The 15,043-nt window shown below is 32.0% G+C and overlaps 2 protein-coding genes across 3 annotated transcripts; both read left to right on the top strand.

Annotated features, from left to right (window-relative positions):
- Positions 1-1,297: 1,297 nt before the first annotated feature.
- Positions 1,298-6,698, top strand: LOC101211651 (bifunctional D-cysteine desulfhydrase/1-aminocyclopropane-1-carboxylate deaminase, mitochondrial). Its single transcript, XM_004137337.3, has 10 exons — positions 1,298-1,730; positions 1,846-1,911; positions 2,861-3,055; positions 3,186-3,296; positions 4,348-4,439; positions 5,105-5,197; positions 5,367-5,424; positions 5,513-5,626; positions 5,872-5,969; positions 6,166-6,698. The coding sequence occupies exons 1-10, from the start codon at positions 1,398-1,400 to the stop codon at positions 6,368-6,370; spliced, it is 1,365 nt and encodes a 454-aa protein (XP_004137385.1). The 5' UTR covers positions 1,298-1,397; the 3' UTR covers positions 6,371-6,698.
- Positions 6,699-6,855: 157 nt separating this feature from the next.
- Positions 6,856-8,040, top strand: LOC101211884 (18.1 kDa class I heat shock protein). Of its 2 annotated transcripts, XM_031888370.1 has the most exons (3): positions 6,856-6,874; positions 7,139-7,270; positions 7,354-8,040. In XM_031888370.1, the coding sequence occupies exons 2-3, from the start codon at positions 7,168-7,170 to the stop codon at positions 7,755-7,757; spliced, it is 507 nt and encodes a 168-aa protein (XP_031744230.1). In that variant the 5' UTR covers positions 6,856-6,874; positions 7,139-7,167; the 3' UTR covers positions 7,758-8,040. The 2 variants fall into 2 exon arrangements, with proteins under 2 accessions (XP_031744230.1, XP_004137386.1); XM_004137338.3 differs by lacking the exon at positions 6,856-6,874 and having other exon boundaries at positions 6,992-7,270.
- The last annotated feature ends 7,003 nt before the right edge of the window (positions 8,041-15,043 follow it).

A 15,043-nucleotide genomic window follows, 5' to 3' on the forward strand; every position in this document is an offset into this window, starting at 1 on the left:
TTTAAATTTATTAGCACTAATCTAAACTTTATGGTAAAAAATGTAATTAAAGTAAATGTGTCAACTCACACATTTGGGATATATTTATCTTATGTGATGCATTGGTCATTTTGGGTGTATTTGATCTATGGAGTTGTAAATCACACTACTAAATAAATATCAATTTCATATTTTTTTTCAAGTTAAGTAGCTCACAACTTTGACCCTATGTTTGGATTAAAATAATTGAAAAAAATGTAAGATATTGTAATTTGAAAATTGAGAAAGATCTGCTACAAATATGTTTAAAGTTTTATGGTTGAATGGTAACTAAAGTGAAAGAAAATGAATACGTTTAAAATTTAATGTTTGGATAGAACTTCTGCTCATAATAATATATTATTGCCTTGTGCATGTATTTTTTTCTATAGGTGTATTATATAGTTAAACATGATGGATTGAGAATGGTTGGAAACAAATGTTATTGTTGTTGTGTTATGTCGAACCACTACTTTAAAAGTAAAATTCGATGTGATTTGATGCTAAATCGTATATGTCGGTTGTTTCCAAGGTTAATACAACTTCCGACTCAATCCACTCAAAATTGCTTAGAGAATAAATTAGGGTTTCTCTTACAAGAAAGAGAACTCAATCTCACAAAACATTTATCTTTAATATATATATATAAAATATGGTTTTAGAACAATAATAATTATTAAAATATTAGTTGTAGAAGAGTTGTTCATTTTTCGGGGTCTCGAAGGGGCGTGGAAACACATAAAAACTCTGGAATGGAAATGGAAAAGAGATGTAACTCCAGTTCCTTCGGAAATGGTAAGATCTTTGGCACAAGAAGAAGGGGTTGATCCATATCATCTTGACTGGGTTCTGATTTCTCTATTTTTTTAATAATACCGAGTTGGGTTCTTTTCCTACCCGTATCGAATAGAACATGCTGAGCCAAATCTTCTTCATGTAAAACCTGCTTTATTTAGATCGGGAAAATCGTACGGTTTTATGAAACCGTGTGCTATGGCTCGAATCCGTAGTCAATCCTATTTACGACATCAAATAACCAAAACATTTAGAAAAAACCGTTAATGACACTAAATTTTTGGATAATGTAATTATAAGTTATGGAAAAGGTATCGTCTAATGTTGTGACTTTTTTTTTTTTTTTTTTTTGCTATTTATGCAAAAACATCCATAATTATAAAAGAGTAATTCACAGTAAACAAAAAAAAAACGACTCGAAGGAGATTGTATAGAAAAGTTTAAAATAATTTACAAAAAGCAATTATAAGTGTCAATAGATCCGACAAAAGGCAATCGAAATTGGAAATAAAACAAGCGGATGCGGATGCGAGGCCGGTAATGGAATCGAAAGGGGCGGATATTTTCACTGGCGGACTGGCGAAATGTTGAGTGGTGGCAAGTTCCAACTGTGTCTACTCACCGCAGCACCATCCAACTTGGCCTCATCGTCATCGCTCTTCTCAACTTCTCTAATTCATCCAAGAAGGTTCGACAACATCAACAAACGTTTCTCCTTTCCTCATCCATCAACTCCGAGTTTAGATTGCATTCGTTGCTGTATTTCACAATCTCAGTCCATGGAGATCAACACTGAAAGCAAGCAACACGACGAGGTCCCTAACAGCCTCAACTTCCTCTCCGTCAGACCTTACGTCCCTCCGTCCTGGGCCTCACACCTTAATCCAATCCCCACCCACCTCTCTTCTCTTGCCCGTGTAAGTTTACTCTTCCTAGTTTCTTTTCCCGCTTGCCTCTTCCTGGGTCTATTGCAATTATTGCTTCCTTAAGAACATCGTTGTAGTTGGTTACTGATTACAATTTTGGCATCAGCTTCCCACTCCCATTCACAAGTGGAACCTTCCTAATCTGCCCAACAACACAGAGGTCTGGCTCAAGGTACATCATTCTGACTCAACTTCAACTATTTTCTTTTACAGAAACTCGTTTGATTGTCTTCCCGCCAACGTGGTAATGGATGCGTTACATCCATCATTTCTCTGTTAGAGTGTTTGTACATTTACTGTTTATTGTTTCTCTGTGATACGTTTTGTGCTCCACTCTATTTATTCAATAAGATGAACTCTCTTTAATTTGATAGGCTATTACATCATGCACGGCACTTTTAAGAATTTTGCCCCGTTTCATACTTCCTCAGAACATAATTTTGCCGGTGGCCTTTCTGCTGATTTACGGAACTCTGCTTTCCGTGTCCGAAAATTGATTGAGAGTTCTATGATCAGATTGACAGTTTTTCGTTTGAAGAGAATTTTGTATGTGAAACTTTCAGGCGCATGAGCAACATTAAAGAACAATATAGGACCATAAAATAAATAATATATCAACTGATGGAGGGAGTACATAAGCTTTTCTGGCTTCACCATGCCTTCACTTTAATGGTATTTTCATATTTCTTCTATCCACAATTGAAGTATCTGTTCATGCGTGACTGCACTTTTGCCCAAGGACTTCAGAGTCACACTTCGATGTCCTTATCAATAAAATATTTCAATTCCAATTTTGAGTCCCTCTTAGATATAATATTAAATCTGCCATCATCCACTAGTTTAAGCTATTGGGCTGAGTTGGTGATTTAAGATGGTATTAAAGTAGTGTGGTTTGGGATGTCCTGGTTCAAGACTCTGCATTGTTGTTTCCTTTTAATTTAATATTCATTTTCATTTTTTGGATATTTATTCATATTTCTAACCCACAAGAGAGGGGAATTAGATATAATATCTAATTTTGTTTCTAAATGTACCTAGCTTAGTTATTCTTGTTTAACTTTTTTTTTTTTCCTTATTTACTTGTTTACACTAATGAAATATTCCTGGCAAAATGAATACAGCGTGATGATCTTTCAGGAATGCAATTGAGTGGAAATAAAGTCAGAAAATTAGAATTCTTGATAGCAGATGCTTTGCAGCAGGGTGCTGACTGTATTATAACTATAGGAGGCATCCAAAGCAATCACTGTCGTGCTACTGCTGTGGCTGCAAAGTATTTCAATCTAGACACATATCTAATTCTACGCACTTCAAAGGTTATCATTATTTTCCCTCTGTTTTCAACTTATTTACTTAAAATATGCTTGTTTTGCATTTTTTAAAATGACCTCTCTCAGGATTTTTCTAAGTTATGACTTGATAACCAATGTTACGTCCCTGATGCAGGTCCTTGTGAATGAAGACCCCGGATTGACTGGAAATCTTCTTGTTGAGCGGTTAGTCGGAGCTCATGTCGAACTTATCTCAAAAGAAGAGTATGCAAAAATTGGAAGCGTGGTTTGTTGATTTCTTCTCTGTTACCATTTCTTTTTTTGGTTTTTAGAAGCAGTTCATTCTCCTATTGATCAGTTGACAGCTTCTCTAATTCTAGACTGATAGATGTTATAAGAATCATGGAGCTCACTAGTTTCTCTTTTCTCCTGAACAAAAGTAACTCCTTGAGAGCTTATTACCTTCTTTTGGTAATTATAATAGGTAACAATTTTAGGGATAATAATTAAGTATATAGCAACATTTTTCAAAAAATTGCAAATATAACGAAATCTATCAGCGATAAACTTCTATTTGCGAAATGGTCTATCAACTAGAATTCTATCATTGACAGACTCTTATAAGCTTTGCTATATTTATAATTTTATAAAAATGTTGCTATAGATGTTAATGTTTTGAATCTAATTACTATATTCTATCATTGATAGACTCTGATAGGTTTAGCTATATTTACAATTTTTTTAAAATGTTGCTATGTATGCTAATATTTTAAATCTAATTGCCATATTTTCAACTGTTTTTTTCTTTTTATATATTGCAGGATATTTGACTAATCCTATTGCTAAGTTTACTGTTACTCTTATGAGTTTGTAAGGCTCATGAAGCAATGTCTGCGTATTTTTTTATGATCATGTTCATATGCTTTTGGCACCTGCTAATATTGTGTTAAACATACTTGAATCTTGTTTCAGCGTTCTAGTTCTTTGATATTAGGTAGTCCTTCTTTCACTTCAAATTGGCTAGAGTCTCAGCATTTACCTGGTTGTTACGAGACAAAATATTCTGCCAATTTCTTTTACATACCAAATAGTAGATTCACGAGGGTTTCGTTTTCCTCACGTCTTTCTTTACTTAATCAATATTTATATATTTTTTTTGTTTTGCATTTTATTCTGATAAGAAGTGTATTGCTTTAATCGACTGTGGTTACTCTTTACCCACTTATTTACTTGGGATATGACGCTCTTCACTCTTCTATACATTTCCATTGCTTTGTTTTTAGTTTGTTTATTTCAACATCTGTTTGATGCTTTTTCTTCTTTGGTTCCAATTTCAGGCACTAACAGATTTTCTAAAGTCAAAATTAGTTGCTGAAGGAAGAAAGCCATATGTTATTCCTGTTGGAGGTTCAAATTCCCTTGGAACTTGGTAAGAATTGGTTGTGCTTGTTTCCTCTTGTCCACTATATTAGGTGTGGTTGGATTTGATGATGATAGTATGCTGGCTGTTCTCTGCAAAAGAATAGAACAAGCATGGTTAAGGAGCATAAATAATCTTCTAGATTTCATTCTAGATAGTCGTTGGTTTTCTTCCTTCTTCCTTTCAAACTTCTACTTCACATTGGGATCATATTCTACCACCATTTTTTATTCTTCCTCGAGATTTTTGCTTTTCTGATAGTTCTTTTACTTCATCACGGTCTTGTTAGGTTTTTAACTTTCAATTTCTGATTCATAAGAGGATTTTTTATTGTTCTTTATTCTTGTAATTATGTTCGTATTAAAATATATCTTTGTTTTATGGGAAAAATTATTTTTGCATTAGTTGCAACAAAAAAGCATCCAGCTCCACTTTATTTCTTCTTCTCCCTTCTTGAACCTATTTTGCCATGCTAGTACGCCCCGCCCCCACCCCCCTTGAGAACAGTAATATGTGTAAATGCTTGAGTATTAAGTTTATTGATTTACTGTCAGTTAAGGAGACATTATCATTCGAATATATATTGCATAATAATCATCTGTACATCTTCTCCGTCTCTCGCTTTCTCTCTGTTATTATAATTAATATAGCAAATGTGTTTTGGTTATGTTCAGGGGCTACATCGAAGCAATTAGGGAGCTTGAACAGCAACTGGATTCCGGAAATGGCAAGATTAAATTTGATGATATTGTAGTAGCTTGTGGCAGGTTCTTCTTCTTCTTTTGGTCGATGGGATCACTTGGTCCATTTTCCCTGTTTAGTTTCTTTTTATTAACTAGGTCGTGGGCTTCATGCTGAATAATTCACAAGTTTTCTGTGACAGGTGATAAGAATCATTTTTTTAATCTTTGATGTTTTGCTTTTGTTTATTTTCAGTGGGGGCACAGTCGCTGGTTTATCATTGGGATCATGGTTGAGCACATTGAAGACAAAAGTATGATATCTTTTTTTCTTTCTAAAATTTTTGCATTGTTGCTCTTTACATCTTAGTTCCTCACATTGTAAGTTTGTTGAATCTACAGATTCGTGCGTTCTCTGTTTGTGATGATCCTGATTACTTTTACGAGTTTGTTCAAGGTTTACTTGATGGGCTTCATGCTGGTGTCGACTCACGCGATATAGTTGAAATACAAAATGTAAGTAGGACTTTTAGTATGAAAGGTTGTTGGTTTGCTCACGTTTGGCAGCACCATTTATGTTGTGATGTTGAGGTGAAACCTTTCCCGTAGTGTCACATGTTCTTTGGAGCCTAATCTCCGATCTAGAGATACAAAGCACATCTTTCTTCTTCGGTTCTTCCCTTCTCTTTGTGATAGTTTAGATCTTTCATCTCCATAAAAGAAACTTGAGAGGAACTCTCTTCTTCTCGTTCTCTGATTAGGCAAAGGGTCTTGGCTATGCAATCAACACGCCTGATGAGCTTAATTTCGTAAAAGAAGTTGCAGAATCAACCGGCGTTGTTCTTGATCCAGTATACAGGTATGTTGGTATTTATAACTAGTCAAGTTCATAGTTTATGCTCAAATTGACGACAGACCATCTTGTATTTCTTTTTAAAATTGTAGTTCATCTTGTAAACCGTTGATATGTTTGCATGGTTTTTATACGAAGGTATGCATAGAGTAAAATGTAATGGCTTTGTTTTTTTCCCCTTTCTCTATGACATTATTTTCAGCGGGAAAGCAGCTTATGGTATGATGAAAGACATGGCAGAAAATCCAAAGAAGTGGGAAGGCAGGAAGATTCTGTTCATTCACACAGGAGGGTTGTTGGGACTATATGACAAAGCTGATCAGATCAATTCAACGCTGGGGAAATGGCATCGTTTGGACGTTAATGAGACTGTGCCACGAATTGATGGAGTTGGGAAAATGTTCTAGAACATCTCGGATCAAAAAGTGTAGCCACTATTGAAAGACGGGTGCTTTAAGATTTCTTATCAGACATTTTAATTATTAGGGGTTCAAATATATTGTTATGGATTATTGATAATCCAATAATATATACCTTGTCTTTATTTTGTATTTGCTAGACGTATCATGAATGCCAATTCGTACCTTATTAGTTGAATAAGGCACCGATTGCTATTTTGAATATCGATAGTTCCGTATGTAAATTGTTATTGAAAAAAACCTTGAAGCAAGGAAGTGTATAGTTGGTATTTTCCTTTTGTGTTTTCTTTTTAAAGACAACATAATTTTCAGGGTCTTCCGTTATTCTTTAATTTTTGTCCTCAGCAATTCATCAGGTCTATCCAAGGCTTCAACCAACAATTAGCAACTTCACATCAATTCCAAAATTGAACTTGAATGGATGTGATCGTGGATGTATAGATTTGGAATGGAGCTTCTGGAGGTTTTGTGGGATCAAAGGAAGGAATGAAGGTAAGTAAAGAATATTTATAATTCTAAAGCTTAAAAAAGGCATATTAGCATTAGCACTGTAGATTCCCTCCAAGTTAGGATTATGATTTATAGGCATAGAGAGCAAGAAACAGTGCACGCTGAGAATTGCCCTACACATAAAGAAACCACATAACTTCTGTTGTGACACTTGCAAAAGAATATTTCTTCTCATTAAGAAAACCATCTCCGCGAATTTCCTCTATTATAAGAAAGGGGTCACAACATGGAACTGCATTCAATCAGATTAGCCACGAAGTAATCTAACAAAAACAATGGAGAAAGGTGAACCATCAGATGTGTTGTACGTGAAATTCGAGCCTTACTGCCAATGGAAAAAAATCGAAGACTCTGATGTTCTTGAGGTTCAACTCCCAGGTATAATTTATCAACTTACGGTTTTCTCGGCATTCTCATTATATTCCAAGTGATTTGATATTCAAAACTGCACTTGTGAACAGAATTTAAGAAAGAAGAATTGAGGGTTCGGATAAAAAACAACTCTATCCTTACGATTTCCGGTGAGCAACTGGCAGCCAAAGATGGGAAGAAGATGCATTTCAACAGAGACATCAAACTTCCAAAGGATGTATTCCCAGACGAAATTCGTGCTAAATTCGGTGGCAATATTCTTTCAATCACAATGCCTAAGAAAGCTAGCCCGCCAGAAATTAGCAAACCAAACCCGGACAATGCCTCTGAGGATAAACTAACACAATCCAATGGTAATGGTAAGCCGAAGAACTTCATATCCAAGTTAAAAAGTCCATTGTCGAGGTTGAAATTTAGCAAGGCAACCGCAACCGCTATGGCGACGGCTGTGGTGATTCTGGCCGTTGGAGTTTACTACTTGATTAAAAACTAAATGAAGTGTATATACACACACACATATATAGAATCAAATCCTTACAAATTTCAAATTGAATTCATGAATAAACAATTCATTTGCTAAGATCCTAATTAATCCCCCTTGATTTCTGCAATTTCTATGAACCTCGGAATAGCCATCAATCCCCATAGGTGAGAAACTGACAGTTCAACGGTGGGGGATTCCCAGATTATCCACTTTGATTTTATATTTGATGGTTTGTGTTTGTGTTTATAGGCAGAGGACAAGGAATTAATACTTGCATTATATTTAGTGTGAAGATTGATATGACATCTTAACCGTGCGTCGGTATCACCAATTTTAATTTGTATCCAATTCTAGACACGTTACTCTGCATCAATGTATGTTCTTAATTAAGTAGTCCCACAATCTGTGTCTTTTGTGCCAATGACCAATCGTAATCAAGATCAAATATATATAAAACAAGGATATGAAAGAGATGAAATACATCTCCCACATCCCAAGGAATATCTACTTTTCTTCATTCACCTGAATGAAATCAATAGTTTGAAAAGGACATTGGGAATGGTAATGCTACCAACATCAACTTCTTATAGGCTCATATTTAAGTTCGAGATATCAATTTTGTACCCCTCACTATTCCTATCCACAACCCTTGTCTATGAGACAGAGAGACTATTGTTTTTTCATTCAGCTGTAAACCAATCCACTGAATAATAATAATCAACCAAATTTTCTTTCAAGTATTACATTCATCATACCAATTATACTCCAGTGTAGTTAATTGGACATCAACTTCCACACCTGTTCAAAAAGAAGAGGAAAAATAGATAATGAGCTAATTCAGCATAGATCAATTGATTAAAGTAAGATACGTACAATGAGAAATTTGGTGAATAAAAATAATAAATAGAATTAATTAGACTACCAAAGAATAAAATTATACCCATTGACCTGTTCATATAAGTAAAACATACTTAATATACACAAAATTTGAAGACAATTATTGTACTTCAATCAATATCTTTTTGTAAGAATGTCGAATATTTGTTTTATTCTACAAAAAGAATAAACATTAATTAGTTCATGAAAATATCATTATATTCTTTATATCTGTCTATTACTTTCACCAATGAATGACAACTTATAAAATTGAAAGTACATATGTAAGCTGGTTTTCCTTCCCTTCAAGAAAAGAAATGAAAACAAACAAATTATAAAAAATAGAGAGAGGGTAAAAAATATTTTAGCACAATTTCTATATGGAAATTGGAAGGAAGAAAATAATTGAAAATAACCTTAGATCGATTAACATAATCATCTAATTATTATATACTCTCACAGAATATTGATTTTACGTATATATACATCTGTTGTAATGTATAAAATACGAAAAAAATAGATGAATGGAAATTATAGTTGAAAGTAAACAAGATTAACAAAAGAATTATAATATACATAGTGTAAAATTATATATAATGATTTTAGGTATATATATATATATATGTTGTGATGTGCATTAGGTGATCCAAATCATTTGTTTTTGACCTCTAGAGAGAAAATGGTGGCATAATTTTGCGATATATATATGCGCATAGACACCTAACCAAGCAAAGCCATGTGCACATGCAATCAGTTTGTTATAAATTATATATATTGACAATATATAATAATTTAAACTCATCTATATATCATTAATTTCCTCTCTTCTTCTTATGCATCTTTTTAATTTTTTAGTCCTGCATTAATAATCACTTGCCTATATTATTCTATCTTCTTCATCAAAAGCAATTATTTATATATATACATTCGTAGAGCTTATTGTAGAGTACGTACACCCATTCAATCTTTTGCATTGGATCCAAAATTGACGATTATAAAGGCCAACTTGAGCCTAATTAACTCTCTAGATTATAAAGGCTTTGGTTAATTTTTAATAGATATACTATATACCGACTAACATTAGATATACTAATTATTTAAACAACGAAAAATATAAAAATGTGTGTGTGTGTGTGTGTTTTTTTCTTTTGAAAAAGGGTTTGATATAATTAAGCGGAAAGTGTTTTGAGAGTGGGGTTAAGAGAAAAAGGTAGAATAAAGAAAAGAGGTGTGTGTGTGTGTGGGAGAAAGTAATTTGATTGTGAAAAGAGATATAGAAATTATAATCTCAAAATGAAAGGGGAATTACACTTAACTTGGCCCCAAAGCCAAAGCGATGTTTAGCACTGCCGCCCAGCCATTATCAATTCCCCCACCTGGGTCCCTCCCCTCATTTTCCCTTTTTAGGCATCCATCAATTAAACTCACTCACTCTACCTTTTTCTTTCTTTCTTTCTTTTGTGTCACTGAATTTTATTCAACTATATGAAGTAAGCAATCACTGTGTTCTTCCTCAAAGCATTATCTTATGGGGTTGTAACCAGCAATAGACTTATCTCGAAATAAGAATAATAATGCAGAGAGAGGTAGGCCGAGTTAAAGAGGGTTATATTTTGTTGAGTGTGACATATGAAAGAAAGCCTAAGACTGAGGAAGAATATAATTGATTGACAATTACACACAAAAGTGGAGGTTTTCAAGTCCATTGCTCAAAGGTTTGGTTGGTTTCTTTTTTTGCAAAAATGGTGAGAACTCGTTTGGATGAGAGCTAGCAGCAGATAAATTGAACTTCTTCGTTCAAAAGAATATTATATATATATTGAGCATCAAATTAAAAGACATATATATGTATAGCTTTATTATTATTTTCTATTTGTATATTTTGGTTTGGAAAAAGACAAGCAATTTTGTCAAGGCCCGCCGTCTGGTGGAACCCTCCACTTTTATCACTTATTTTGTTAATTTATTCATTCACCTACGCCTCATATTCCCTTCTTCCCATTATATCAATTCTTACCTCTTTCTCTCCATAACCCTACTTCCCATGCATTTCATCTTCTTCCCCTTTCCTTCCTCAAAACTCATTCCTCCAAACATGTGACCATCATTCTTGTTCTTACGATCTTATCAACGCATTCGTTTAAAAACCGACACTGACACAAACATCTACATGATCCAACAATTATAAAGAGAAAAAAATATTTTTCTTACTAAAGAATATAGAGAGTTTATATAACACACACCATGACTAAAAACATAAAATAACACAAATACCATAGTCTACAAGACCCACATACTTGATTATTCAAAGTGTCTGTATATGTTTTTAATATATCACAACTAAATTACTATCACTCTCTCAACTCACATATCGGTGAAGAAGAAAAAATATATAAATACCATTTTAAAGATCTTTTTCGTTTTATCAACTAAATGTACGTGTTTAACAAATTAAAGCTTAACCCTAAAAAAAAGTTCTTATAGATAATTAATCAGAGTATAGGTTACTGAAATCAAGTCTAGAATGATGGGTGCATTTTATTGCATAGTTCAATGAATAACCCTAGCACATATATATTATAAATATCCAACAAAAGAACTAATCATTTTCATTGAACATGTTTATGTTGGAAAGAAAAATAAAAAAGAAGGAAAGCTCCTCCTCACATCCCATGGAAAAATGACAAATTTAAATCCTACCAAAAAATCTATTATAATTTTCCTTTGTAGGATGTGTTAGGGGCTGCCCATAATTATATTTATATACACACACAATACAATATATTCATGAGGAGAATCTTTCTTGGTTTTGATGTGTCACCTAATATTTCTTTTAAAAAAACTCAAATTATTGAATGGAACATTCTAATGCTCTCTTCTTAACCTTAATTAATACACACTAACTAATGTTAGAGTACTTAATCTATGTTATTAATTACACCTTTGTGCAACTTTTTCTTCTTTATTATTATTACTATTGTGTATTGAATTGCTTCTTTTTGTTGTTGTTTTATGATTCTCATTATTCTAGTGTTTAACTTTGTCAACATTATTCAACTGGTTGACAAAAAAGAAAAAAGCAGCAAAAGAAATTATTATTATTATTATTATTTTGGTTTTTGCTCCTAAACCTACAACAATTGATATTTGTCTTTGTTTAATTTGGTTTTGTTAGATTGTCCCTCTAACCTTCAGGCTGATTTTCTGGACTAATAGTTTTCTATAATTTATGAATTATTGATGAGTGTGGAAGAAATTAAATATATTGATCTTGTACATTTTGTTGTAGAAAATTGATGTCTTAAATATTTATCTAATGAGCATAGTCTTCATAGTTGATATGCATCTAGCAGATCAATTAAACTCAATTACTATTCCAAAACGAATATAGTTAAAAGTTGCTAATTAAGTAGTTTGGACTTGGTTGAATAAAATCAAATTATTAGGACAAATGTCACCCAAAAGTACTTTGCTTCCATTGACACACTATCCCCTCCATCCATTTCAAAGTCAAAATAATATATTGATTTCAAAAAACAAATTAACAAAAAGTGACTTGGTTTGGATATTATTACTAAAAATTACGTGTAACAATGTGAAAGGACCAGTAATTGATTATCCAAATTTTCATGGACTTCATGAACACATATATTTTATGTATGGGCAATGGCCACATATTTAATTATAGTGTATAATATACATCAAGTTGTGATGAATGAGACATGATTAAAATAACATAAAGAACGAGGGTGAGAGTTTATAGTTAAGGGGAACAAAGATACATTTTTTATATTAGATTCTAAACTTAGTTTCTATTTGATTCTCTTGGTACCAAAATTTTATACAAGATTTCAATTTAATTTTAAGTTTCAAAATGCAATAATTTAAGTTTAATATTAACTTTGATTTTTAATTGATTATGCAATATTCACCTTTAATTAAAATGTCTATTAATTAAATTTAAAAAATTGTAATTGATTAGGTTTTACCGTTTTCATCACGGTTAAAAGTATAAATTTTGAAATTAAGAATAAAATTGGAATAAAATTGAAACAAAATTCAAAATTTTAACCTAAAATTGTATGATTTTGAATTCTAATACTAGACTAAAATCAAACTTAAAATTTGAAACACGTGGGACATAACCCTTAATAAACTTCACAAACTTCACAAAGTAAATGCAACATAAAAGGGGCAGAGCTTCCCCATGGTTGCTTCCTTGGGTCAGACACCCAACTTCCCTCTCTCCACCACATCTCTCTTTTTCCTTATTCTTTTTCCAAGAAAATAATAACAAAAATTATATATCTTTCGTTTTACCCAATTCTCCTTATTCAAAATTCTTTAACTTTTAAACCCTAATATATATTTAAATCAACTCAAGAACTTTATGAACTTTTGCGTTGCTTTTTACAATTTTATATCGTATTAAAATATTGATTTCATAACATAGATAAATACAAACTATATTTCTTTGATCCACATATTATTATAATTTATTTTAAAGAAATATCTTATCAATCTCATTGTTCTAAGAGCAAATAGTTAGTTAAAAAATAGAAAATATCTTAAGCATCTCCTTCACAATTGGAAAAAAAACAAAACAAAATTTTAAGATGAAAAGGAAAGTTATGAAGATGATTAGTGTTAATGAGTATTTAGAAAGGTTGAGTAGTCTTTGGTTTGGTGTTTTTAATGAACAAAAGTGCATACACATAAGATAAGGCAGAGTTGGACTTAAAATATATATTATCTTTAGGAGACTAAGATTGGAAGTTCTTTATTTTTACCCTAAAACCCAAATAAATAAATAAATTGGACACCCACAAATTACATATTTTAAATTAATATGTTGACGTTATGAGACGCCCACTAGTGGCAAACGGCGTTAGAGGCCACAGCCCCTTTTGTTAAATCATTCTTTATATATATACGAAATCGTAAAGTTATTGATCAATTCTTTACATTTCATTCTTGACTTCTGCTATGTTCAAATCCATTCCTTTATTTCATATTTAAGTTTTAAAATTAATGATGTGTTTGGATTATCTTTACAAATATTTAATTTTAAAAAAAATATTTTGAAAAAAACAAAGTGTTCCCAAGTCACTCAAAATAATTTTTTTAATATTTTAAAGAATTTCCTTTTAAAAAAATAAACTTATTGAAAAACATCTTTTTATTAATTCAATATAAAGAGACCTTGAATATCTCAATTCTAAAAAGTTTGTTAAAAAACTCATAAGAATAAATTCACCCACATATATTTTTTTTTTATTTTTTTACTACTATTAATGCTTAGAATATCAAATTTTTGAACTAGTATTTGAATATAATTAAGGGTTAAAGGGACAAAAATAGAGATATTATTGATTTGGAAAACCAATTTCATATGGACTAGATAAGAAAATGATTTTGGATATATGAATGGGTACAAATATAGAATTTAAATTAAATGGCAAAAAAAAAGTAGTATAGTATTTAACATAGAAATCATCCCTAATTTTACTGATTTTTTTAAAAAAACACACCTACAAAATTGAAAATTTAATACTAAATAGACACATTATTAACAAATTAAGCTTCCTATTCAAAGTTTTATGTTTTAAAACATGCTTTCAATTATTCAAAAATCATTTTTGAAATTAAAAGTCAAAAGGATTTTTGGTTAGATGTTGAAATAGGGTTGAATTATATATACATATATAAAATTTGATAATAGAGGAGATGGAGTTTAGAGGTCGATGTCAGCAGAAGATGAACAGTATGAGCTGGGGCATCTGACGGTGAGGAATGCATCATCAATTGGCGAAAGTTGGTCGGAAGGGGAGCAGTGGGCAAAATAAAAAGGGTCCCCCTTGCCATCTACTCTCTCTATTCTATTTCTATGAATCTATGATTGTATCTTTGTTTTCATGGCGAGGAAACATTCATGGACCTTCTCTTACATTTACAATACCTCTATCAAATACTTTCTTCTTCTAATTTTCTCTTTTTTTATCCTTTTCTTCTTCCATCTGTAAAGCTTTTCAGTACCTCTAAACAGTTGCCTCTGTTTTCCCACATCTAAAGTTTGCTTTTGATTTTTCCCTTTAGATCTGTTTCGATCCCACACCCATCTTTCATATGTCTCTTTCCTTTTAAATTCTTCTTCCTCAGGGCTCCGCTCTTCTACTTTCTTCTTCCTCTTCCTCTTCCTCTTTTTTCTCTTTTCTTTTTCTTTTATTGTACAAGCTGAGATTCTTCAGATTTCACTTCCGGGTCTTCTTTTAAATGTTAAAAATGGCGCTTTTCAATGCTGTTTTTGCATATTATTTTTGTTTTTAGAAAAACAGAGACTGTCTGTTCTGTTTCCATTTCTGTTTAGAATTCAACTCTCTTTTTTCTCTTTTCCTTTTCAATTCTTATTACTTGATTCC

The sequence above is a fragment of the Cucumis sativus genome, chromosome 1 (assembly GCF_000004075.3).
Source record: "Cucumis sativus cultivar 9930 chromosome 1, Cucumber_9930_V3, whole genome shotgun sequence".
NCBI classification, from domain to species: domain Eukaryota; kingdom Viridiplantae; phylum Streptophyta; class Magnoliopsida; order Cucurbitales; family Cucurbitaceae; genus Cucumis; species Cucumis sativus.

Excerpts from the sequence above, each read along its gene's own strand:
- LOC101211884 (XM_031888370.1), top strand. The coding sequence starts at position 7,168 with ATGGAGAAAGGTGAACCATCAGATGTGTTGTACGTGAAATTCGAGCCT. Across the intron at positions 7,271-7,353 it reads TCTTGAGGTTCAACTCCCAG|AATTTAAGAAAGAAGAATTG; the intron begins GTATAATTTATC and ends ACTTGTGAACAG.
- LOC101211651 (XM_004137337.3), top strand. The coding sequence starts at position 1,398 with ATGTTGAGTGGTGGCAAGTTCCAACTGTGTCTACTCACCGCAGCACCA. Across the intron at positions 3,297-4,347 it reads ATGCAAAAATTGGAAGCGTG|GCACTAACAGATTTTCTAAA; the intron begins GTTTGTTGATTT and ends TTCCAATTTCAG. Across the intron at positions 4,440-5,104 it reads TCAAATTCCCTTGGAACTTG|GGGCTACATCGAAGCAATTA; the intron begins GTAAGAATTGGT and ends GGTTATGTTCAG.